The 25939-nt window shown below is 46.2% G+C and overlaps 2 protein-coding genes, 1 long non-coding RNA gene and 11 other non-coding genes across 15 annotated transcripts in view; 3 read left to right on the top strand and 11 right to left on the bottom strand.

Annotated features, from left to right (window-relative positions):
• The window catches only part of LOC118260317 (zinc finger protein OZF-like), a 177032-nt gene that overhangs the window by 29076 nt on the left and 122017 nt on the right, over window positions 1–25939 (top strand). The window lies entirely within an intron of this gene.
• TRNAP-UGG (transfer RNA proline (anticodon UGG)) lies at window positions 62–133 on the bottom strand. Its single transcript has one exon. It is a non-coding gene; the product is annotated as a tRNA-Pro (tRNA).
• TRNAT-UGU (transfer RNA threonine (anticodon UGU)) lies at window positions 299–371 on the bottom strand. Its single transcript has one exon. It is a non-coding gene; the product is annotated as a tRNA-Thr (tRNA).
• Window positions 1081–12359, bottom strand: LOC118260292 (E3 ubiquitin-protein ligase TRIM7-like). Of its 2 annotated transcripts, XM_035570459.2 has the most exons (7): window positions 11582–12359; window positions 10687–10782; window positions 9732–9962; window positions 7623–7645; window positions 6855–6970; window positions 6003–6038; window positions 1081–3901 (listed from the first exon to the last, which is right to left on the bottom strand). In XM_035570459.2, the coding sequence occupies exons 1-7, from the start codon at window positions 11996–11998 to the stop codon at window positions 3387–3389; spliced, it is 1434 nt and encodes a 477-aa protein (XP_035426352.1). In that variant the 5' UTR covers window positions 11999–12359; the 3' UTR covers window positions 1081–3386. The 2 variants fall into 2 exon arrangements, with proteins under 2 accessions (XP_035426352.1, XP_050572042.1); XM_050716085.1 differs by lacking the exon at window positions 10687–10782 and having other exon boundaries at window positions 1092–3901; window positions 11582–12246.
• LOC118260303 (uncharacterized) lies at window positions 12084–15684 on the top strand. The gene is made up of 4 exons (XR_004782212.2): window positions 12084–12182; window positions 12298–12389; window positions 14734–14786; window positions 15494–15684. It is a non-coding gene; the product is annotated as an uncharacterized LOC118260303 (long non-coding RNA).
• Window positions 18518–18590, bottom strand: TRNAK-CUU (transfer RNA lysine (anticodon CUU)). Its single transcript has one exon. It is a non-coding gene; the product is annotated as a tRNA-Lys (tRNA).
• TRNAK-CUU (transfer RNA lysine (anticodon CUU)) lies at window positions 20825–20897 on the bottom strand. Its single transcript has one exon. It is a non-coding gene; the product is annotated as a tRNA-Lys (tRNA).
• TRNAE-CUC (transfer RNA glutamic acid (anticodon CUC)) lies at window positions 21215–21286 on the bottom strand. The gene has a single exon. It is a non-coding gene; the product is annotated as a tRNA-Glu (tRNA).
• Window positions 23299–23371, bottom strand: TRNAV-CAC (transfer RNA valine (anticodon CAC)). The gene has a single exon. It is a non-coding gene; the product is annotated as a tRNA-Val (tRNA).
• On the bottom strand, window positions 23772–23844 carry TRNAV-AAC (transfer RNA valine (anticodon AAC)). The gene has a single exon. It is a non-coding gene; the product is annotated as a tRNA-Val (tRNA).
• Window positions 24271–24343, bottom strand: TRNAV-CAC (transfer RNA valine (anticodon CAC)). Its single transcript has one exon. It is a non-coding gene; the product is annotated as a tRNA-Val (tRNA).
• Window positions 24725–24797, bottom strand: TRNAV-AAC (transfer RNA valine (anticodon AAC)). Its single transcript has one exon. It is a non-coding gene; the product is annotated as a tRNA-Val (tRNA).
• Window positions 25133–25204, bottom strand: TRNAE-UUC (transfer RNA glutamic acid (anticodon UUC)). The gene has a single exon. It is a non-coding gene; the product is annotated as a tRNA-Glu (tRNA).
• TRNAE-UUC (transfer RNA glutamic acid (anticodon UUC)) lies at window positions 25751–25822 on the top strand. The gene has a single exon. It is a non-coding gene; the product is annotated as a tRNA-Glu (tRNA).

Below are 25939 nucleotides of genomic sequence, written 5' to 3' on the forward strand. Positions count from 1 at the left end.
AAAAAGAGCGAAAAAAAAGGGGAGGGAGAAAATAGGTGAGGGAAAAAAAACGTATAAAGCAGGGCTCGTCCGGGATTTGAACCCGGGACCTCTCGCACCCAAAGCGAGAATCATACCCCTAGACCAACGAGCCTCGCTGTTAGGTCACTTTCCCGGTGAGGCTTTTGGTGCTGTGCTCACTCAGTGGTTCTGTCCTCGACCCCCTTCCTCCTTCCCAGCGGGGATGAAAACGGGATGGAGCAGGGGGCGCCCTCGGGGAGGAGGAAAAATATAAATATGTGGAAACGTTAAAGCAAGGAGGCCCCAGCGAGATTTGAACTCGCGACCCCTGGTTTACAAGACCAGTGCTCTAACCCCTGAGCTATGGAGCCAGAACTGGAAATTAGGGTCCTACAGACGTCTGTAGACAGCATCGCGCAGTTTAGGGATTTTCTGCCTTTTCCCTTCAAAATGCTCCCCCAAAGCCTTTTCCTCTGCTTCAAACCCCCCTCTCAGCACCATCCTCTTCTAGTTAGAATTGACTCGAAACTTGAGGACAAACTGCAGCAGCAAGGAGAGATGCACACCCCAAAAATCACCGGTATGTTATGCACCCCAACACACTGGCACTTGCAGAATTTATTTATTTACCTATTTACCTATTTATTTATCTATTTATTTACTTATTAATCTATTTATTTATTTATTTATTTGAGTGGATTTGGCTAAAATGCAGGCAATGAAAAAAACCTCCGCATCGCTGCTGGAATAGCCCGGGTAGACATGCCCACCTCTCCCCCTTCTGCAAAAATTTTCTAGGTCTTTAATGTCATTTCTTTATTGCACTCCTATTAGAGGGAATATGTAAACACTGGGTTTGTATTTCACACAAACAGACGTGGAAAAGCCCTCTATATATATGCCCGCTGTATATATATATACACGCACACTATATATATGTATACATATACACACACATGCTACTATTAAATTCTTTCCCTAGACCCCGTCCCAAATTCTTGGCAGGGCAGCCCTTCAGCCCACAACTTTGATGTACTCTAGACCCTTCGCAGTTGGGAATAATAAACGGAAGCTGAGGCTCGGGTAGGACCTTCACATTTTATTTGCAGCACGCGGCCTAGGAACAACTTGGAAGCTTTCAAATCCATTTATGCAATGTTTTTGCTTCCCACGGGATTTTGCACATTTTGAGGGAAAAGCAGCATTTCTCATGTACAGATAGGAAAAACACCAAGTTGCAATAAAACAAATCCCACGTCTCCTGCCATTACCTTTTTTATTCCAGGGATTGCTATTTTGCTGGTATTTTTACAACTTCTACAGCTGCATCGCTTCAGCAGTGGACAGAGCTTAGAAAATCCAGGCATTTTGCTAACTTATTCAAGAGCTGATGCAGCTTTAAATAATGTGTATTTAAAGCCAAACTCATTAAAAATAAATAATAATTAAAAAAAAGACTCTCAGGATGGGAAAAAACTCTACAGCCAAAAAAAAATGAGATCGTCACACCTCGGCTGGTCATCCTCAGCTCTTTTTATGACTAATGGAAAGGCATCTTAAATTCACCTGCAGTTATGCAGCTCATAGGAAATGGATTGTGCTTCATCTCCAGTAGTCATTGGTCAAATTTCCATTACCTGGGAGAGAGCTGAGGGCTCAGCTGTGCACAGGAAGAGCTTCTAATGATGCATTGGGAAGATAATTCTGTACACCTGGGTGGGGGAAAAAAAAAAAAGCACCAAAGCACTTCTCCACTGAAGAAGCAACACAGATGTTTTCTTGTGGATTCACTCAATTTCTGCTCTGTCTGGGGTTTTATGACACTCTTTGCACAATTTGGGCCACAGAAAACTTTCTTAGGTGGCCTTTGATCGACAGCACATCTTCATAACCAAGGACACAACTTCCAAGAAACCCAAAGACATGGTAAATGCACTTGTTCAACCCATAATTTCTTGGTATTGGTGTTGACCAGGGTTTTGCCAGCAGGTTTGAGTCCATATTAAGATCAGCTTTCCATAGAAATGTCTTTTTCTCGTCCTAAAGCTGGCCAGGAAATTCTGTTCTTGATTAATTGGGGGGCAGGTGTTAACATGTTTTCCAAAAATAATAATAATAATAATAAAAAAAAATAATGCCTCAAACCCAGAAACCATGTTTTTGAACTGTTCAGACTGCTACTTTTTATCTTTTAAGGACTCTTTTGTCTAGGCAAAAGCAACAGAGGACAAGTGAAGCCACAAGTTGAGCATTTGCTGTCTTGGCAAAGAATGAGGATTTCCATGAAAAAGAAAAACAAAGTGAAGATAAATGGGTGATTGTGCTGAGATGTAAACAGAGACTGAGGAAATAAAGGAGATTCAGCACCACATCGCTACGAGCAAAGTAACCTTACCACGTTATTTTGCAAATGGCATTTTTCTGGCAGAGAGGGGAGCTCTGGAGGAGCTACACAGGAGCACCATAATTCAGAAATACAGGTATTGCAAGTCAAACACACCTGAGAAATGTTAACATTTGTTGCTTCACAAGAAAAGCACTTTTTTTTTTTTTTTTGGCCTTTTTCAGAATAGCAGCACTACCTGCCCAGAAGGGCCACGGACAGAGAAACAAAGCAGAGAGCACTAATACAAGCCAATGGAAAAAGCAACCCAAGGGCCATGGTATCTATCCAGGAGAGGTCAGATCTTGGTAGCCACATGGTTCAGATCACCCAGGGCAGATGAGACCACCAACGAGACAGCACAAAACAGGCTTTGGAGTGCATTATACCAAATTTGAGAAGGAGAACCTAAAATAAGTAACCTGCCCTTTACTGTGGGGCTTTTCTTCCCAGCAAGAAGGAAAGAGGCAAAACCCCCAGCTGAGCTTTCCAGTTGATGTTACTTGATATAACGGAAAGGAGCTTTCCTTTTTCTGGCTTTGGATGGAAGTCCAAAGTGTCCTGCCCACTCTCTTCACCTTTCCCACAGGACCCTTACCCACTGAATATTTCATTTTTGAGGCAATGATGCTTTCAAAGGGGAGTTCTACTCCAAAACCTCCCCACCCCAGCCTTAACATTGATCCTTAGACCCACCCAAGAAAAAAAAAAATACCCGTCTGTTACCAGACTCGGAGCCCCAGTCCAGCTACCAGTGGTTTCCTTCTCGCTGAGGAGTTGGGTTGCTTCAGGGATAGGTTTAAGATGGTGGCTGCAAACTTCTGGGGACTGCTGATTATAATAGATTTAGGTTTTAATAGCTATTCTCTGTTTTAAGGTGACTTGAAGACCCCTTATAGTGAGGACCCAGGCTGCATTGTTGTTTTGAGAGTCCCTTGTGCTCATCGTGGCCCACCAGGCCTCAACCATGGATAGAGGCTCCAAGCAAAGCCCACGAGATGCTTCAGGGGCACAGTTTGATGTACGTAACCGTGGAACAAACTGAAAAGAGGGGGAACACCTTCTCCTGGAAGGCAACATTGAAGGTGAAGATGTGCTGCATGTTATCAGCGTTGTAGAAGGACACTTCTTCCCCTTCGTAATCCAGGTACACCCTGACCTTGTTGAGTTTCTGGCTGAGGCACAGCGGCGTGCGTTGGGGCGAGGTGACCGCCCAGTAGCGGCCTCCATTTTGCTGCACCGCCCAGATCCCTTCTTCGGGGGAAAACTGCGTCAGCCCTTTCCTCCTGACGGACTCCTTGGCCACCCCGAAGGCCCAACCGTCCGAGGCCCCCACCTCCACCTCCCAGTAATGTCTTCCCGACTTGAAGCCCGTGCTAGCCAGGACCCGCGAGTTCGTGTCGAATCTCTTGGGGTTGTCGGGCAGCTCCTGTTTCCTGCAGCCCATCCTCACGCTCTTGAGGTCCGCGGAGAGGATGAGGAGGTGGTTCGCCGATTCGGGGTCCAGGGTCAGGTCCTCTGTTGGTGACAGCAGTTACAGCGATAGTAACTCAGCAAGGATTTATGAAACAAAAAGCCAAGGACTGAGGATGTGCTTATTGGTTGCTGAACCATTGTGAAACCACATGCAAATAATTAGTAATTATATACAGTAAAAATGGACCTTAGATCAAGCCTTTTTTTTCCCCAAAAAGATATTGATATTTTTGTTTCTTCTTTTTGTTTCTGGTTTATCTAATGTACAACACACAAGATGGGTTATATGCACCCCCCCATCTGATAAATTTTTGAGTATCTTTCCCCAAACTGCCCCACAATGACACATTCCCATAGAAAGCCGTGACCTAAGGGCACCTTTACACACCTCGTCACATCCAGGCAGCCCAAACAGAGCATGCATGTAGATGAACTTTGATCCTAATGTCTTTTCCCCTTCCAAAATCAGGCTCAAAGGAAACAGTGAGCACTTTAGTGACCTCAAATTGTGGTTGTAGTCAGCAAAGTCGCTGTGTCTGAACAAGACCCTTTGTGGCTTTGGGGGCCTCCAAGACGGGACATTAAGAGCAGAAACATGGTGGATTTTGTGCCAGAGTTTCTTTAGCTAAAGGCCTTTATGCTCTATCAAGATTCATTAATTTGAGGCTTGAAAATTTGATATGAAGTCCAAAAAGATCCATGATGTGGTTGAAAGCTCCATGGCATTTCATAGGTGTTGGAAAAGTGACAACACAGAAAGGTTTCATTTTTTCCTTCAAAGATCAAGCAGCAGATTCCTCCTCAAAGAAATACAAAAAAAAAAAAAAAAAAAGGAGATTGGCTTTAAAAATAACATGTCCTATGTGCTGCACTATTATATCAGAACACGAGGGAGGTGCTTTCAAAGAGTGTGTGTCCATTCACAAAAGTTAGGGGGAAAGTGCAACTGCACCAGCCAAGTTCTACCTCTACACATGCACACACACCACCCCAGACATGCAGCAAGGATTGTTCTGCCATGTTGCTTTTAAGCAGTCGTTGCCAACCTTTCTTATTTTTTGCTTTGCCAACCGCTCGGCATTTTTCAGGATGGGGCTGGGGAGGTTTGTGGGCAGAGCCTGGCCCCTCTCAGCTGGACTGTGCTTGGAGAGGATCCAACCCACGTCCTCTTGCACCTTCCCCAAGGGGTTTGCAAGCCCCATGCTGAAAAACACCACCTTAAAAGCAAGAATAAGCCTTCTCTGCAACAAGAGGGCTTTGCTGGCAGAACTCTAGCTATGTGACCTTTGTGTTATGGCCAAGGCAACTGGAAGACGGGGGCTGATTTTTAGGGTGTGCCCCACATCCACCAAAGTGCAAAGTCACAGGGCTCAAGGCTGCAGAGCCCATAGCTGTGTTTTCCTGTTTTTTTTCTCAACCTCACCACCACCAGCAAAACAACAGATGCCCCCTGTAACATTTTTGGGGAAAACCAGCCAGGTTCATCATTTAAAGAGTCAATCTGGGCCAACTCACATGGTTTGAGTGGATGAAAATCCACGACTTCACATGTGAACCTGCTCCTTTGCTCTCCCTGAGGAGCCAGTGAGCAATTTCTCCTCCTGACACCATCTGTAAGAGGCCATCTGCCCACAGCCATGATTCCAACAGCTATCAGCAGGACTTTAAATCACTTGACTTTGCACTGGAGAAGATTGTGGAGCATCCACACCTTCTCCATCCCAAACTCTGGAGGAAATAAGAGGCCAACCACAGCTTGCTCTGAAACCTGGCCACATAGCAAATATAGCAGAATTAAAGCAGGTTGTGGCTGGAACGGGCATGAATCTATTTTTGGGGGGTTCAAAGTCTGTTCTGTCTGTTCCACACTGTAGGTTTGTTAAGTGTAAAGAGGCAGAAAGGACCTAGCTTAACTGTCAGATCCCCGGCGTCAGCTAGAAAAATCGGCTTTTGACTCTTGAACTGAGCAGGCTGGATCTGAAAATCATTGAGAGAGAAGAAATTAAAAAAAAAAAAACAAAAGAGTGCCTTTTTCTCTTTTTTTCCCCACTCTCTTTGGCTTTGCAAAACCAGCTTTGCAAATTACAACCACAATTTCAAGTCTTTGCTCCGGGGTGCTATGCCTTAACCATTTGCCTTTTACCTTTTTCACCTCTTCCCAGTTCATCCCGCAGGTTTTCTGAAAAGAAGAGACAGGCAGTAAATGGCAAAGTAGAGAGAGACAGGAAAAAAATGTAAAATCTCCTTCACAGGGATATTTACACCCACACCACATTCAGCTAGAAGCACAGGCTGAGGATGGAGCATCCCAGCTCCCGGCCAGCATGTGCAATGGGGACAAGCAAGAGGGGAAATTCCTGCTAAGTAGATTTACATTTTTATTAAAAAAAAAAAAAAAAGAACATAATAATATCCTATTTTATTAAATGATTTATTAAAGTATTTTTTTATTGTGCCCTGCAATATTTTGTTCTCCTCATTGTACTATGACTTGTGAACTTCCAGCACAATCCTTGCCTATTATTATTGCTCTCGGGCATAATTTGCATTTAGGGATTTTTTTCTTTCAGACCTGCTCTTTCTCGTTCTCCTGCCCTTTGGTTTCTTTCCAAACCCCTCAGCACCATCTCGTGGCTTTGCTGCACTGCTGCAAGGGATTGGGTTTTAAATGCAAAGCCTGGCTGTTGGCGCTGCAAAACGTGGGCTGTTTGCCCTAAAATGGATGTGCTCAGGTTCATCTTTTTGTTCCTCTTTGAAATAAACCCTTTATCTTCTTCACTTGTGACCCTGGCGTCTCTTCTGTCCTTTCACGTCTCCAGAAGTCCCTTCCAACATAATTTATTCTCCTATTTTGGTACCACTGGCCAGGCATGTGCTAAGGCACCTCAAGACACCCCCAGCATCCCCAGCACTCCTCAGCCCTTCCTGCTAAAGGCCAGGTCTATTTAAACCGCCCCCCCCTCCCTCCTCCCCCCCCGGTTTCGTTTCCACGTACCTTTGAATTTTTTTAAGACTTTCTCAAGGACGACGGTCTTGAGAGAGAAATTGCAGACATGCATTTTCATATCTGTGCACACAGGTACAGGCTTGTGGCTCTTCACATCGTCACTTCTGGAAAGAAAAAAGAGAAAGCAGGAAGGAAACTGTTGCTATTCCCCCTCTTTATTTTTTTATTTGTAGCTGGCAACATGCAATGCCCACACCAAATCTTGTTAGAAGGGAGGAACTGCAGAAAATTTGGCGGCAAGTCTGGAGAATGACTTCCATCATGGTCTAGCGTGGCCCTGGTGCATTCACCTCCTCCTCTCCCATCGCACATGCAGGTGAGTTCTGGCTGCCAGAAGGGGCAGATCCCAAATCTGGGTGATTTAGGTGAACCTTGTGCAGGCTGAGGACACCAGGGTTTGCATGTCACCCTGTTAAATCCCCTTGTCTGGTTGTAAAGTGTGTCAGAGCTACGTTACCCCAACCTTGCTGCTCCTACTACAGCTTTTAGGGCTTAAGCAGTGCCCAAACCATTGCCCTGGGGTGAATTATGGATCAGAAATAAATCACTTCGAGGGTTCTGGTCTTGACATTTGAAGAAGCTTTCTGCTAGGAAAAGAATTTGTGATATTGCTCTTTTCCAAAAAGCTGGACCCAGAGCTTTATCCAGGTCTACCCTGGTGCCCCTCTCTGGCATCTGGACTGCGAGCAGTGACCTTTAAACAGGGCTGGAGGGGAAAAGAAAACATGGAAGAAGGGGAGAAGCAGTGCTCCATACCTGCTTATGACGCTCATTACATCCTAGAAAGGAAAAAGAAAGACGGAGTGAAATACCTGTGCAACCCATGCTATGTCCTATATAGCCCAGTGCGAGCAATGTCAATGTCATCAAACCCATCCGGGACATCCCATCCCTTATGGCTGCAACAAGCAGGCATGGATCCATGTCCCAAATGTTTGCTTTCAGCTCCGGAGGACCACAGACCCACCAAATCCCACCCAAATGTCTGCAGCAACTAAAGACCCAGCTGTTTCTGGGGGGAGCAAGCAGCCTTGCAAATGTACATTATTGTACAATATTGTACAATGTACAATATTCCAGCTTTTTGCCTGTAGTTGTGATGTGGTTTGGGTTGGAAGGTTGCCTTTGGAGGTCTGCATTCATCTCGCACACCCATTTCTCCCTAATATCTGGAGATATCTGGTCTCCCATGATGTAGTCACCACCAAGAGTTTAGGGTGTCTCCAAGAGTTGATTTGTCCCATCCTGGGACAGATATCTCCACGGGGCAAAATTATTTGCCCTCGGGAAGGGTTAATTATGGAGGCAAATTATAGGTTGAAATACCCTTACTACCTAGTTGCTGCTTGGAGAAAATTCACAGGGATGAAAACCGTGCTCAGCCCTATTTATTTGCCCCTTCTGATCTCTTTGAAATGATGTAAAAAAAAAAAGGCATAAACCATGGAAACCACATCAGACCCAATCCCAAGGCAACAGAAAACCATAATGAGGGAATGGGAAAGGACTCTTGGGATGGCTGAGGATTTCCAATGTGACCTTTTGGGAAAAAAATAAAAAATCACCTATTGTTATAGGATCGTTTTCATGTGCATTGGTGGGGGCTGAGCAAATACCATGTGAAATTTCTCACCCATGGCCAAGTACTGGAGCCATCGCCCTGCTTAAGCTCTGCAAATATTTACAGTGCTCTCAATGCTGCCTGGGAGGGAGTTTAACCCCGTGTGCTTGGAGGGGAATTTAACCCCACTGGGGGAATTTCACCCCAAAATACTTGGGAGTCGGATGGGTCGCTCTCTGTCCCACTCTGACAAAGGCTGTTTAATACAGAAAAATAACTTTAAGCAACCATATGGCATGCAGCTGACTTTAAATGGAGGAGCAAAAGGGGACAATTGATTTGGTTGAAAGAGCAGAGCTTGAAAATCTGGTTTTGATTAAAAAGAAAAAAAAATTGCACAACAAGTATCATCTCAGCAAGCAGACCTGTGTGTGCACCATATACTTACTCTAATTAAAGTCATGAGCAATTAAAAGGACGCCCATTAACCTTTTGCCATTTGGCGAGGAACGGGGCTGCCTGGTTTTGGGGTGGGCAGTTTGGGTTGGATTTTCCAACCCCATATCATTGGGAAACAAGAATTTGGGTACACGGAGGGCTGGGGTGGTTTCTTTGCAATGTAACCAATGCCTGGACTCCATCTGCTCTCTCCTTCATGCCTTGCAGGTTTGTAATCGCTCATTTTGACTAGAAAACCCCTCTCTGCTTTCAGGTCCCAGCCAACCTTTTGCAGCCAGGGCTCCGCTGTGATAATTGGTGAGGATCTGTGTCCTGCTGGGCTCCACGTGCCGCCCCACAGACTCCATCCTGAGACCTTGCCAGTTCCGTTAAGCTAGAGGAGCGGACGTCTGTGACTTGGCAAGCCACAAAACCTTGTGCCTTGAAAACCCATCAAAGCCAGGATTTGCAAAAGGTGTAAGGATCCAGGCAGTACCACTGTGGTAGCTCATCATGCAAGGTCTAATTCAAGTTTGACATGGCTCAGAACAGGAATTTATGGGTGATAGAAAGGTCCTGAGAAATTCACATCAGGAAGATTTATCTGAAGTTATTAAATAGGAAAAGCACACCTCTGTTTCAGGATGTTCCTCAGCCAAAGGTAGTTGATTTTTTGTTATTCCTGGCGTACCAGAGCACAGAACACTCAGACACTGCCACACTGCTCATTAAAGGTGCAAAACAAAAACTTAAAAAGGACAATTATCTTCAAACCACCTCTACAGGATCCAGAATCACATTAAAATAAAGGTGATAGAAGCGTCAAGACTCAAACTTGAATGCTCATTTCATTGCAAACACCTCACCTTGAGGAACTCGAGCATGGGCTGCTGGATTTTCTCCTCCAGCTCCGTGATGAGCTTGTTGAGGAGCGTGATCTCCTTGGAGAGGTCGGAGATGTTCTCATTCTGCCTTTTGGCAATGCTTTTCTCCATCTTCTCCAGCTGCCCCAGGAGGATGTGCTCCTGGTCGTGCAGGAACTGCCGTAGCCCCTCGAACTCCACCAGCAGCTTCTGCCGCTCATTCTCAATGGTTTTCTGGGAGTGAAAAATCACAAAAAAAAAAATTAGAAAAAAGGTGGCTTGTTTTTTCTCATGTGACATCACATTGCTGAGTGATGGAGGCTTGAGGTCAACAGCGTTCAGCTAGTGCAAGACCTTAGTTGTATCTCTTCATCTCCCTGCTCCATACGAAATGATTTTTGTTCAGTACTGAGTTAAAAAAAAAAGACACACCTGGGGCAGGTGTCTCACCACCATGGAAGATATCAGGTGGTTTTTCCCTTCCGCATTGAACAATTGGGCTTTCCTTTTCTCTCCTGGGGTGGTAGCGAGTCAAACAACACTCTCCAAGTGTTGATGGTGCCCAAGAGGTTTCCCCAGTCCCTGTCATCACCTGCTGCTCCCACAGCCCAAATTGGGAGAAGGGGTTGCGTAGGATGACCTGATCACATCCAGATTTTTCCCTCTCTGGGGGCATCTACATTGTCAGATAAACCCCAGTCCCTGCCTCCCCATCATCTCCTGCTTGGGAGCTCTGTCAAAATCCCAGGTCCTGCTTGGATCGTCATCCGAAGTAGACCAAATCCCCTCTGAGACAAAACCCGGGGGCAAATGGGAAGGATTTACCCCAATGAATGCACTCTCTGAAAGCACAGACAAGGCTGTACATGACGGGGGCGTTCAACATACCCTAGCCCCCTCCAAGCATCCCAACCCAGACCCTCATCCCCACGACCCTGGAGCATTGCACTGCACGCACCAAAAGCTCCTGCGTTTTCTTATCATCGTTCACTTTAAATTCCAGCAGCTCTTGCCTCTCCTTTTTCAGGAAATTCAAGCGGCCCTGGATTTTCTCCTAGGAAACGAAGCAAGAAGATATTACCATTTTGTTGCTTTTCCTTATTACTGCTATTTTTTTTTTTTGCTATCTTATTCTGCCTGCGCACGATTTGTTCTTCCAGCCACGCAAATGCAAACAGGATTGCAAGGAAAACAAAAACAAAAACCTTTCACTGGGGGAATTTGCTAGCTCAGCTCTGCCCACGTGCAGCTGGGGACCCACGTTTGCAACCCTCAGTGGCAGCCACAAGCTCGCATGCTTGCAGCGAGCACAAAGAAACCTCTGAGGGGAGACGGAGGATGCAAAGGGAGGGTACGTGGGCTGCTTTCATGCTGCGTCCACACCTCAGCAAGCTTTGCTCCTGACACGAACTCAACCTTGCCTTCAGGCAACGTCTTTGGCTACCTGCCTGCACCCAAAATAGACGTGGGTGTTTGCTCTGCCAATGAGGTGGGTGCCCGCGGGGGCTGTCGGCAGCATGGCTTGAGCCTGGAGCTTTCACAGGAGCTGTTTTTCCACCACTCTGCCCTCTCCCTTCTGCAGAGCAGTAATGCACGAGAGGTTTGGGTTATCTAGACAAGAGGGGGATTTTCCAAGTTCTTGGGATTTGAGGGAGAAAGCAGCACCCGGCTCCTCACAGGGTTCAACATTTCCCTGCACTGAGCCTGGGGAGACCAGGTGGCATCTCAGGGACTCCAGGTGGCATGTCCAGGTGGCATCTCAGGGACTCGAGTGAGGACAAACAGCGAGACAGAGGTGGAAAGGACCACATGGACACCAGGAGGGTGGACAGACAAACAACCAAGACAACTACCTTGTACTCCTCGGACGCCTCGTCGACGGGCACCACGGCGTGAGGCCGGTGCTCCCGGGACCTGTCGCACACCACGCAGATGGTCCTGCGGTCGTCCTTGCAGTAGAGCTTCAGGGCTTCCCTGTGCTTCACGCACAGCCCGTCCTCCTCGGCCCCCTTGGCCCCGCGGAGGGCGAACTGGCTGATGATCTCGGCCATGTTCGCCAGCTGCCGGTTGGGCCTGAAGCTCTTCTGCTGGAAAACCTCCCTGCACTGCGGGCAGGGGAAGTCCATCTCCAGGTCCTTCCAGCTCTTGATGATGCACGCCCGGCAGAAGTTGTGCCCGCACTCGATGGACACGGGGTCTTTGAAGAACTCCAGGCAGACGGAGCAAGTGGCTTCGTCCTGGAGATTGCCAGGCAGGAACATCGCCGCCATGGCCTCTCTCCTGCGGGCAAAGACTGATTTCAGCGGGGTTGGACGCAGAGCATGAATGCTTGGCACCCGGCCCCGAGTGGGCGTTCCTTTTCCAGGAACAAGCCCGCTGCCCGAGGTCGCTTCTGCAGTGTTCGGTTTCTTTAAACCAGTAATGAAGACTGCAGCTTTAGGGCATGACGTAGAGGTAGGAAAAAAAAAAAAAAAACACAGCAAGAAGACAGCCCCGCTCTCTGCTCCTCCAAAAAACGTTGCATCTGAGCTCCCTACGTGTTTTTTGTTGTTTTTTGTTTCCCCTCCAGGAAAAGGGAAACTGTTCCGGACACAGATGCTGACGTCAGATCTCGTTGCCTTTTGGCTGAGCCAGTGCAAAATGCAAGATCCGAGTCCCGAGGTAGGTGTTTAGCAGCTGCTCTAGGCCCCGATCCAGCTAACCATCTGAGCTCTTGTTAGAGCCCCATTTCGCCTTCTAGTGCTTCAGATGACTTGGTTGAGCTCCAGGGCTCAACAGGGGCCATAAAAAGCAACAGGAGAAAGGGAATACACAGATGCAAAGTCTGTATCAAAATCTGGCAATAAGTTTCCTAAATCCATAAAGATTAAGCTCTGGATGGGGGGTCCTGCGTCTCAAAAACAGTTTTTTTGCCTTCTAGGAATCCCATGTTAAACTTTCAAAGCCTTACATTAATGGGGAATGATTATATGTGGCCTTTCCTGGGTGGGTTTGCAGGTTGGGGTTTGTCCATATTATGGCTGTCTCCACACAAGCAGCTCACCAAAGCTCTTGTTAGGGAGAAGGGAGGTAAAAGGTTAATAAAATCTTGTTATTTGGGTTCACATTAACAAAAACACAGAGAAGTAGGCACTTCTGGGGGGTGATTCATCTTTTCCTAATGAGGACACAAAAACAGGTCAAGTGATCCTATCCATACAAGCCAGCTCATGACCAAGGCAGGCCAGCTGAGCTGACATCTCCAAGGGAAGAATCTCAGCTTGGAGCTGTGTGGAGCCAGGGGGAAACGAACCCCAACCCCAGTCATTGCATTAGCAAAAATAAATCTTGCCCTGATGCCAGGGTTCTGCAAAGGGTTTCTGATTTGTAGAAGGGATGGAGTTCATCCTGATGCCTTTACAGTTGGGGAAAACCCCTGATGAGAGGCATCCAGCCTCCACTTGATTTTTTTTCGCAATGTTAAAGCTTTTATGGCAAATGCATTTCCCAGCACTGGGTGACAGCTGCAAAGCAGGAGCCAAAGTTTTCATTTACTCTATGCCAGACTTGCTCATTCGGAACTAGAAATGCACTTTTTCAGGTTGGTTTAAACTCTGTGCTGGGCTTTCTTGGAGTTTTGGTGAGGAATCCCACTTCTTGTTGGAAAATAAAATCTACATATCTATGCTTGCTATGACCCACGTTAGTTTGTGAACAGAAATAACACACAACAAATGACTCAGGAGAACGGCAGAATACATATATATTTATATGTATATATTCACACAAGCTTGTATATATATATGGGTGCATATATATATATATGTGTGTGCGTGTGTACACACTTACATCCCTATAGATGCAATAAATACCCAGTTATGTGTACAGTTCCCTAAGGGAAAGGGATTTCCACCTAAGAGTTCTTCTAATTCTCATATACATTGATTTTTATTCATACCCACATCACTCCCTATGGACTGGAAATTGCTTTCTCTTCCAGCTAGCATTTCTGCTGATCTATAAACAAACACAACTGCATTGATATTTTTTTCCTGTGCCATGTGTATATTTTTCATCATAAATCTATGGAAAGGGAGAGGTGGTGGCCCATGAGCTGCTAAGCAATCCACACTCTGGAGCTGCAAAAGTAGGAAAGGAAGAGAAGAGAGGAAGAGAAGAAAAAAGAAAAGGAAAAATAGTGAGACACCTTGATGGAAAAAAAAAAGGGCAGCCTGTTGGGAACAGGAAAACAGACAGACAGACAAACATCCCACTGCTCTCCCTGTGCCCAAATCCCATCTGAGCCCCCACATACCTCGCAACAGAGGTGTAGGAAAGGGGTGTCCTCCCAAATCTCCCAGCCTTTTGCATCGGGAGGGTGTTAGCAGGGATCCCAAGGGGTCCCAGCACCCAGGGGCACAGCAGGAGGCAGCGTGGGACCACTGCTGGCCACTGCGATGGAGGAAACCAGCCCAAGCCCTGGACGCCGCAGAGATTTCAACGCCTCTCAGCTCCTGCCCCTTCCCAGCCCTCAGTCCCCCTGTTTGTCCCCTGTCATCCCCTGTCTCACTTACCATTCCTTCCCCTCCCCCATTTGCAGCTATCCTGGGCACCCACCGCTCTTCTTCCCTCCTCCTCCTCCCCAGCTCTGCTCTCCCCCTCCGTGCCAAAGCGTTTTTCCCTGCCCAGAGCCAGGATCACATTTCCAGCACCTCCCTCCACCTGTCTCCAAACCCAAACCCTGTCCAGAGGGTCTCTGCACCCTATTTAACCCTCTCCGATGCCCAGAGATGCGAGGAGCCAAGAAGGAGCGAGATCTTTCATGTCTTCCTGCCACTGAATGATTCAAGCTCATATCTGGGGCAGCACCCTGCAAAAAAAATGCAAAAAAGGGCAGAAACATCTGCAGGACACCTCCACCCTCCATGGATGGCTTGCTTAGGATAAAGAGAGATTTGGGCATCCCAAACAGTAGGGTTCGAGTAAGGGAAGGAAAGTTCAATCCTGATATCATGTTTTCTTGCAGGTCTTTTTGGTACCAAACCAAATTGAGCATCCTGAAGTTTCATCCTATATTAGGTGGGTCCAAGCACATTGAAGCTCTCATGCCCACGCTTGCAGCTAGGACACGTGTGCAATCACTGCCCTGCAATGGTGTTGCCCCTTCTCACCCCAAAACTGGAGCCAGCAACAAAGCTGGATGGACAGAGACTTGCTCTCAGTCCCAAGGCTGGAAGGGGTTTCCTCCAAACTTCTCACTCCAGAAACAGATTGGAATTTAAAGCTGGCTCCAGAAGCAGGACACCTGTATCCACACAAAAAAAAAAAAAAGACCCTACAACACCAAGCCACACTGAAATCTCTGCAGCCCAGCTACAAAACAAACTCCTCAGGGGAGTAATAATCAAAAGGAACACCCTTTCCCTCTGCTGCCCAGTGCAGTGGCCATGATTTTATCCCCATTTTTTTAAAATGATCTACTACTTAGCTAAATGATTGCTCACAACATTGAGATTCCCAGTTGCCAATGCATCAGACAAAAACTTTGCCTCTTTGCCTCTCCCTTGTGCTGCAAAAAGATGGAAGAAGTCCCAAATAAGTCCCAAATACCTATTTTTCTAGAGCAGTGATAACAGCTGGATCTCCACTGTTACACGAACTCCACACTATAATTATGTTTTCTCCTCCCACCATAATATTTTTGCCCTCAGAGGTGGGGATAAGGCTAAAAAAAGAAACGCGTTTATTTTAATACTGCCCATCATGCATTATCCTCTTCTCTTCAGGGCCTTTGGCTGCGCTCAGGGACTGCAAGTGTCCACAACAGCTCCAGCCACCCCTTTAGATTTTATCTGAAGTCAACAGCAGGATTTTGGTGCCTCCTGAGGTCCTTTTTACCTGTCTGTATTCGGTGGATGACTCAACATCTCTTGACAAATGAAGGAATTTGGAGTGAAATAAATACCTGTGTCTATCAGGTGTACATGTCCTCTATTCCTCTCGGCATCCAGCAGCTCCCTGATGCTCTCGTTTGCAAAAGTCGGTGCTAGATAAAGCTTCAAAGGGAAATTCCCAGCTAGGAGAAATGGGATGCAAGCAGGGGAAAGCACCTTGGCCTGCCCTTGGGGTTTTAGTGCCAGGATTATGTTCGGGACCACCAGGAATGCTGAGGCTGAAGGGCTGTTAATAGGAGCGTCTGGAGAAGGAAAACATGCACACGAGCCAAATTCGGCTGCCAATTATAGGCCCACAGGTTTATTGCTAGAGCTGAAACAGAATCAGGCCAGACACGCCGGGAAGCCCTGCGGGCAGACAGACCGTGTCCAACCGTCCCAATTTAGGGCAATATTTGCTCAGGATGAAATCCAGGGCTCGGAGCATCGAAAGGGCTGGTAGACCTCATCCTGACCCCACCGGGGGCTAGTCTGTGGGGTCCTCATCCCATTCCTCATTGCAGAGGTCGGTCTCGCAACAGGAGTAGTGGGATGTCAGGCGGGATTCGACATCGGCTGCCCGTGCCCGGCCGCAGTTCATCACGGAGGTGCAGCCTTGCTGGTAGTAGAGGGTCACCTTCCCTGTAGAGAGAGGCCGGGGTTAGAAACCAGCATTAAATGAAGGAAAAAAAAATCAGTGGGGGGCTTCTTGCCAGGCAAGAAGTCAGCCCCTTAAACAGCTCATCCAAATGATCACCTTGCTTGGATTAATTAGGAGAAAAAACTAAAAAAGGCACCAGAGGAAACTCACATGGCTTCTGTGGGAGATTATCTCCTTCACCTAAAAAAGGAGATTTTTAAAGCAAACATAAAGCAACCTCCACTAAGATATCTGACCTCTTGCTATCGCCCTTTCCCACATTTGCCTCCGTATTGCACCCTCCTTCATTCTCCAAATCAACCTGGATTCCCAAAGGCAGGCAGATACGCAAGACCCACTCTGAACAAAAAATATGCAATTTTGACCCTCCCCACCTACCTAGGGAGGTTTTAATGATGGCACATTTCTCTCTCCGCTCGCAGGTGGTTTCGTTTGCCCCACGGAAGCATCCGAGTAAGGGGAGCTTGTACTTGCAGACTTTGCACTGAAGAGCCTCGACTGCGGTGGACGGAGAAGACACAAGGAGCAATGAACCTATTCTGTATGACCACGGAGAACTTTGCTCCAAGTGGCCCTAGGACAAGATAGTGGTGACCCCAGAGATGATTTAGAGACCACTAGGGAAGGGTCCAAGCATCACCTTTGCTTCCAGACCCTCTAAGGATAATCCTCATGTAGGAGAGGCAGATGGTGCCTATGGACACTCAACGCAATTTAGACTTTTCCAGCCAGATGTGAACAAATCAAACCACAGACCCATGGAGAATGAATTCAGACATGGGCTTTGGGGTGGATTCATCTGGCTGAAAGAGGATAATATAAAATAAGACCATCCCAACAGCTCTCCAGGGTAAAGCAGGTTTCACATCTCGCCCAGGATCCAGCTACCTACAGCTGAAGCTCCTGGCCCAGAGGAGATCTCCTTGCATTTAATAGCTCTGCTGGGAATACAGAGGAGAGAAAGTAATTTTTAGAGTGGGATGATTCAAGAGATTGGGAAAACTGCAGACGTTGCCCTCGAGAGATCATAGATTCAGACCTGAGGCCATCCAGTGCACACAGAAAAAGCATTGCAGGCATCAAGAGCTCAACAAGATGCCTCCGACCACCACCAGATCTTCTCCTGCCCCAATTAAATCCCATTTCACTGCAGCCCTCCACTTACCCACTCCGATGCACAGGACAAGGGTTAGCCCCACGAAAAGCACCTTCATGATCATGGATGATCAGCCCTTTAGCAAGGGCAAAGTGGATCAAAAAACAAGGTACAGGTGTTTGTGATGTCCCTTCTGGGGCAAAAAGTAGAGAAATTTGAAGTACATTATTAGAGAATCTCCCAGCACGTAAATACCCTGAAATACAGGCAATTCCACCTTCCTGCTCCATTACTTTAATAGCTTTGTTTTCAAGGCAGCATCAGACAGATCCTCAATACATTTCTAATGCATTTTCTGTTCTAAACACCTTTTTTTTTTTTTTTAGCCTTTCCAAAACCTATTTCCAATTAAATTGCTGTGCCAGGGAGAAAACTTTCAGCCACTTCTCTCATGCAAATCTTTTCTTCAAGGTGAGATAAGTCATCACTGTAGTTAAAAAAAAAAAAAAAAAATCATCGACAACCCATATCTGCATAAGAGAGCCCCAAAAACTTATTTTCTTTGCTAAACAAGAGAATATCACTGCAGGGGTCAGATAACACATTTCCAGTCCTGAAAATCTAAAATATACATAAATATATATATATTTATATTTATTATTTTATATAAGATATAAAATTTATATTTTTATATATTAAAATTATATAAGTATAAATCTATATATAAATAACAATACAATGAATTTTGCTGGGGGACTTCATTTGGGGAGAAAAATTACTGCACAGGACAACTTTTCTGCATCAGATTCCCCAGCTGTCCCCTAATTCATTTTGCACTTGGTTAATATCTAATTCCCTCCCACACACACCTCCAGTTTGTTCACTGCCTTTCCCACCTTGAACTATTTGCTCCTGATGAGAAATAAACTCCTTGCTTATTCTTGAATTGCGAGGAAAAAAAAAATCTGTCTGGAAAAATAAAATTGGTTTTACAAGCAAAAAAATCACTTTTTTATTACTTAAGATAATTCTGTCTCTTGCTTAGAGATAGCAACGGTGGTTTTCCACACGTACAGATAAAGAGGTTTGGAAAAATGTAAATTAAAAGAGAAAGTACAGGCGCCCAACGTGGGGCTCGAACCCACGACCCTGAGATTAAGAGTCTCATGCTCTACCGACTGAGCTAGCCGGGCTTATTAGAAAGTCTTTTCTGCTCTTTTTCTCACGCAAAAAGTGAATTTGGTACTAATTTAGTGAAAAGAAGAGAAAAATTTCGAGTTTTAAAATGGGAAGATTAAGCAGAAGCTCTTCCTCAGGGTATTTAGAGGGTGCATCAGAATGACACAAAGAGCAGCAGGATGAAGATGTGCTGCAGCAAAAACCCCAAAATAAAACCCCCAAATAAGGTCCCTTACCGGGGTCGTGCTCCGAGGTCCGAGCATCCCGTCTTCACATCCCCACTGCCTTTATATGATGTTTCCCTTTGCTTGGGCTGAGCCAGGACCTGAACGACCTCAGAGCCACCGGGGGATATTGTTTGGTGGGAACAATGCTTCTGCTCACACCTGGGCAAACAGCTCACAGAGCTCGGGTCGTCCTTCCAGGACATGTAGATGTTTGTTCCCTGGGTGAGTCCCTGCAGGCTCTCAGACCCTTTAATCTCCCTCTGTGCAGAGAAACCCCCCAGCTCCCTGCTTTGCAGTGAGCCCTGAGTTATCTCCATAGGAAAAACCCAGATTCACCAGACCTGCACGCAAGCCTAGAGCCTTCCTCTGCTGTCACTGCAACCTGGGCAGCCCTTTGCTTTTGGAGCCCCATTACTTGATTTTTTATTTTTAATATGCAAACACCAATAAAAGGGGTAGATGTGCGAGCATCATCCACTTTGGGCAAAAAGCAAACCGTCTCTCTATCCTCCTCCCTGTTCTGCATCACATTTAATCTCATTGTGACTTCTGCATTTTTTTCATGGAACAAAAAGACTGAAAAAAAACCAAGGACGGACCCAGACCAATGCTGGGAAACCTTCGATTGATCCTGGATCCTCTTTGTCCTAAGCTAGCAAGCAGGAATTTGCAAAAAAAAAACAAAAGCTTCAGCACTTCCCATTTTCTCACCTGTATTTTTGTTGTTTCAATTTTACCTTATCCACCTTTTCCTCAGCTGATCTAGCTCATGCATGGCACGTGGAAGAACCAAATCTTTTTCATCTCAGTGCCTTGCAAGCCAAAGCCTGCAGCCTGAAAAAGCCACTTGACAATCCCCAGCAGTTCTTGCATGAAGCGAGCAGCCAGAAGTGCTCAAGGAACCCACCCAACTTGTGCACCTCTTGTGCTTGGGAAACGTGGCTCGTGCATAGCCCCATGGCCATGGTCAGATCTCTGTTCTGGAGGGCTTAAATTACAAGATCATGGCCTGAAAGAATTACATGTTTAATTAGGATGTGATTCCAAGAATCCTGCCTACCTGCTCCAAGTGACTTCTGAGTGCTTTGGCTTCACCTGTATCAACCCAGCACAATGTTTATGCAGCTGTGCTTGGGCTGACGGCACAAATCCCGATAACACCTACATTTCTTCAAGCATGAAGCCAAGCTTAACTCCTCCAGGCAGACAGGACTGAGTGGAAGAAGCTCTCGCAGTGCTGGGTCCTTGCTGGGATCCACTGGTCCAGAGAACTCCGGAGAGGAGCACGGTGCAATGCTTTCCTGGCCCAAAACCTCAACTTGTTCTTATCTCGACTCTTTGCTGTGCTTTTCCATGCAACGTTGAGCAAAAGGCTCTGTTTCAAATCAAAAAAAAATACTCACAATCTATGATGTTACATATATGAAAATAGGGTGTGTGTGTGTGTGTATATATATATATATATATATATATATTTCTTGAAGAATTGACGAATGTGGGTTTCCTGGAATTTATTTTTATCGGTACCAGCAAGTAACACCCACTACAGGACCCCACTGTTTCTATAGGGCTGGATGCCCTCCTGTTTCCAATCCACTTCCAGGCTGGAGAGGTTTACAATGACTCAAAAACAACATAAAGCAGTAATAATAATAATAAATTTATATATATATATATATATATATATATATATGAAGCAGTGGTAGAGGTTAAGGAAACGAGTAGGATTTACTCTGCAATACCAGGGGATGAAGGAAAATTTTAAAGGGCAAATGAGAAGAAACTGGTGGAAGGGGTGAGAAAGAGGGATGATTGAAAGGCATTTTCCTCCTAGAAAAAGGGAAGAACAACCCAAATATCCCTGTGTGACACTGAGCAAATTGATTAAGCAGAGAGGCACCTCTTACCTCTTTTTAGACATTTCTCATTTTGGGGGCTGTGGATGGAGTTGGCCGAGAGTTTCATGAAACAGCCCCAGATATTTTTTTGGCAAAAAGTGAGGAAAGGGGTTAAAAGGACACCGCCCAACGTGGGGCTCGAACCCACGACCCTGAGATTAAGAGTCTCATGCTCTACCGACTGAGCTAGCCGGGCTGCTTATTTGAGATTGTTTGGAAACTAGGACTTGGGCAATAGGGATAGGGAGGTGGGTGGATACAGGATTGCAGCAGGAACCAGAAAACAGCAGGAAAAGCTCTGGATTGCTGGGTTTGTTTCGCCTTTTTTGCCGTGCCTGCTGCAGTGCCAAGCGTACTTTGCTCTGCCCGGCGGAAATGTGCAGCCAGGTTATGCACCCACGCCGGGGGAAGACCCCGCAGCAGAGCTCAGAGGCGGCGAAGACCCAGATGCTTCGTATTGTATTAGCAGGGGGTACATTAAAAAAAGAAAAGTAGAAATGAGGAATCGGATTTTTCCCTGACCGGGAATCGAACCCGGGCCGCGGCGGTGAGAGCGCCGAATCCTAACCACTAGACCACCAGGGAACGCCCTGCGAATCGTTTCCCGCGTATAATGTAGAGTAAAGCCAATGCCCGGCGCTTTCATTTGGGGGACCCAGCGCTGCCCTTTACCGATCTGAGAGCAAAAAAAGCGGCTCTGCGCTTAATGCGGCGGCTATTTTCCTCCTCCTTCCTTTGGGATCTGCACGGGCAAATCCTCCCAAGCAAGCAGGCCCCTAGGTTTATCTTCTGCTGCCATCCAGTGGTGGCTTCTCCAACACCTGGGAGTCCTTCTGCTCTCCTGGGTTATCCCAGAAGGTCCCGAAGCCGCCAAATGTTTTTTTCCTACCCCCTAGTGTCCCCAAACACATGGAGTTTGTCTGCTTCAGTAGGAGACCGAAGGCATGCCCAGCCAGCCGCTGGATTCATCTTGATGCATTCAATTCAGTTGAAAGCACCCCAGGAACCCCAGATCCCTCCATTTCTTGGGTGCGATAAGGGTGAAAATAAGCACGTAGCTGCTGCCTCAGCAGCTCTATGGAAAGATGCACAACAGTGGACCATGAATTTCCTGTAAGGGGATCAGTTTAATCCTTGACATTCACAAGAATTTCTGTCCACTTACTGATTTCCCCTGTTCTTTAGGCAGTTTTCCTGTGTTGTCACTGGAAGATGAACAAAGTTCAGTCACTACACAGGACTCTCTCCTACTACTAGATCACATTTTACAGAGAAACCCCCATTTCTAGAAAAAAATCAGTTTTACTCCTTATATGCCACAGCTAACATCATATTAGAATGAATCCACACGTAGAATAGAAATGTGATTGTAGGAGATTGAAAGCAGTTCAACAGAAAAGGTACTACATTTTCACCCTCCAGACTATGCCTCAATTCCTGGAATAATGGAAATACGAAGAGCAAAGGACTTTAGCAAAAGCTACATGGAAACGTGGATCAGCAGAGATGCAGCAAGGAGGGGAAAATCCACATTTAATGACAAGGAGCTGTGCTCCAGAGAGTTAATTGAATGTGGAGCCTGAAATTTTTGGCTGCTATTCGAGGTCATGTCCCAAAAAACAAATACATGCATCCAGGAGCAGGAATGCATGACTGCAAAGTCTCCCCCCTTCACCCACTCTCGTTTTTTTTAGCTTATATGGATCATGAGTAAATGCAAAATATGCTCAGGGAAACTGGAGCAGATTCATTGCTCAGTTTTGACACAGCAGAACCATAAATTTGGGGGTGATGTCCAGGAATCGAGCTGAGCCCTGGGATGAACATGGGAAGAAACTTTACCTGGGCAAGGGAGAAGCTGAGCATAAGAATAAAAACACAGGAGGAAGATGCAAAAAGCTTCGTGGGTTCCTAGCAAGATTAAGGTGATTTAGGCCAAAGAAATAGCAGCATCCCAAGAAGGAAACCTATGTTATGTGGAGATGGCACCACATTGTTCACCAATAGATTGCCAAAAAACTCTACACCCTTGGCATAACCTCTAGTGCTGGATAATCCTCACCTCTGTTTGGGGTGGCTCCACTGTACCTTAGGATGGGAAGAAGGACAGAGACAACCATAAAGGCAGCCCATGGGGTGGAGCAACAGGATCCACAGCCATACACAGATACTTCATCAACGCAGCTTGAAAAAGGATGAATCCTCCAGCACTGAGCTTAATTAGAGCCCCTGAGGCATGGGCATGGCTTGAGGGGTCTCAGGTGGGGATGCTCAGGGTTGTTAGCCCTCATTAGTGCCCTCAGTTGGGCAGTCGGTCTTCCCACATTAGCTCACAGGTTTTGGAGTATCAGCTGTGTGAGCTGAGGACACAGCAACACAAAATCTTCTTTATCTGAATTGGTGGGGAGCAGAAGAAGGGATTGAGAACCTCCAAAGCAGCTCGTCCAAGAACAACCCTTTCTCTTGGCCGACAAAACAGCATCCCTGAAAGCCTCGCCAAGCAGCAGGGTGGGAATGGAAATTATTAAATTATTAAAATGCACGATCGTATTATAGAGAGAGGGGTGTAAAAAACTCGAGGGGAATAAAAAAACGGGTGTTTCTGCCCGGTTTCGAACCGGGGACCTTTCGCGTGTGAGGCGAACGTGATAACCACTACACTACAGAAACTGGATGGAACACAAAGGATCCCCTATTTCTGCAATAGCCTGAAGCCTGTTTGCACTGGGTTTGTTTTAGGTTTATCTGCACCAAAACTACATGCAAAGCAGGGGCTTTCACTTCTGTTCTTGACAATTCCATGCTTCTTTTATGCTTTTTTTATTTATTGTTTTAACAAGACACTGCATTTATAGAGCTATCACACATACTCATCTCTTGAGAGGTCAATATTAACGACGTGCAGAAAATGAAGGATGTGATGTGCAGAATGACAGTGGGGACAAGCTGCTTTAGATTTTGGGTTTCCCTTCTTCCCTCTCTCTGCCTTTGCAAGTCCTGCCTTGGTGCAGGAGTTGAAGGAAGGAGAAAATCCACGGGATGCATTCAAAAATAAAAAAAAGCAGGACTGTGTTTCTGCCTGGTTTTGAACCAGGGACCTTTCGCGTGTTAGGCGAACGTGATAACCACTACACTACAGAAACTGGTTGGAAAGGGTAACATTTGACTCATTTCTCCAATATCCCAAGGTCCATCTGCACAGGTTTTGCAGAGCTTCCATTGTACCTTGGCTCCTCCATGCTCACAGCAAAGGAGTCAGCTCTTGTGTTGAGCCCCTGGGCATGTTTGCAAGGAGCAGGGCACATTTACACCCATGCTACACACAGACATTTATACACCATCACGGAGATGTCCACACGCATCCAGAAGATGTTGTGGATCACTGTGTGCATGGTAGAGGTGGAGAAAATGAAGGCTTTGCTGTACTGAACGGCAAAGAAATGAAATATGTTAGAGCTTTGATTTTCCTCGTCTCTGCCCTGTGCTTGCAAGCCCTGCCTTGGTGCAAGAGGTGAAGGAGGGAGAAAAGCAGAGAGACCCTTGAAAACTGAAGAAATTCCCTTAAAAGTTGTTTCTGCCTGGTTTCGAACCAGGGACCTTTCGCGTGTGAGGCGAATGTGATAACCACTACACTACAGAAACTGGGTGAAGGAGACAATATGCCCCATTTCCCCTATAGCCCCAACCCCATCGCCTTTGGGTTTCCATTTCCTTAATCCACGTCAACAGCCCGAGCAAAGCAAAGGGCTCAGCTCTGCCAAAAGACACAGATTTGCCTGAAAAATATAATAATAATAATAAAAAGACACTGCATTTCTACACATAGCATGCATATGCAACTCTTTAGAGTTAAATATATACGTGCGGTTGAAAAGGAAGAGTTTGCTGTGCATTATGGCTGGTTTAGAGTTTGGATTTTCCTCATTGCTGCTCTGGTGTTTGCAAGCCCTGCTTTGGTGCAGGAGGTGATGGAGGGAGAAAAGCAGAGAGACCCTTGAAAACTGAAGAAAGTCCTTTAAAAGTTGTTTCTGCCTGGTTTCGAACCAGGGACCTTTCGCGTGTTAGGCGAACGTGATAACCACTACACTACAGAAACACATAAAATAGCCTAAAAAATGCCCTAATTCTGGTAGGATGCACCCAGTTCTCCTCCAGCTTTTCCAGCTCTTTTACTGCCGCAGTTCTTCACTGAACCCCTCAGATTTGCTGTTAGCTTTAGAAAAAAGACCATTTTTGCAACCAGCCAAGTTTGGGAAAAAGAGCAAGAAACAGTTTTATTTTGGACAAAGCCCCAAAGCAGCAACGTGAGGATGGAAACTAAAGGGAATGCTTTCCACACCGATTTGCAGAGAAGTCCCGAGGGGTCCCCTCTGCCAGAGGGGAGGAAAAGAAGGGAATTGGAAAAATTCGGATTATTTTTCAAATTTTACTTTCCCTGACCGGGAATCGAACCCGGGCCACGGCGGTGAAAGCGCCGGATCCTAGCCACTAGACCACCAGGGAGAGCTGTTGGGTCATCATAATTGTTTTAATCAATTTTGCTATTTTTCTATCTATTCTTTTTTCTACTTTTCTTATTATCCTTACAAAAGGTGATATGCAAGCACCTGGCCAAACCTTTAGTGGCTTGGTTCTGTCCTCGATGCAATCAAGACCCTGCAAGAATCACAGTCAGGGCTGCCCCCATGTCCCACACCATTTGCATGTGCTTTTTAGGCTCTTTTTTATTTTTTTTTTTACTTAATTCTGTCCGGATCAAGAGCCTGGGAAGTCATCTCAGGGGGATGCTGAGCAAAGCAGCTTCCATTGGGTTCATGCGAGGAATTTTGGGGTGGAGGGCACGGTGCTATGAATTTGTGCAAAATAATGGGTGGAAATATTTTTTTTTGTAATGGCTTTTCATCCTCGATCCCAGGGATTTATCTCGCCCTGGGAGCTTCGCTCAGAGCCCGGCAGCTGACACCGGTGCTATCACAAGCCCCCCTCAGACGTTGCCAAAACTGCGCAACGATCAAAGATGAGACTGGGATAAAAAAATCGACTATCGTCTCCCTGGTGGTCTAGTGGCTAGGATTCGGCGCTTTCACCGCCGCGGCCCGGGTTCGATTCCCGGTCAGGGAAAACAGCGATTATTTTCCTTAATCAATCTATATTTATAAATTCTGGTTGCACTGATATTCCCTGCCCCACCTGCCACCGTGACCGCAAGGAAAATATCAAAGCATAAACTAATGATCT

This window comes from Cygnus atratus, chromosome 33, assembly GCF_013377495.2.
Source record: "Cygnus atratus isolate AKBS03 ecotype Queensland, Australia chromosome 33, CAtr_DNAZoo_HiC_assembly, whole genome shotgun sequence".
Lineage (NCBI taxonomy): Eukaryota > Metazoa > Chordata > Aves > Anseriformes > Anatidae > Cygnus > Cygnus atratus.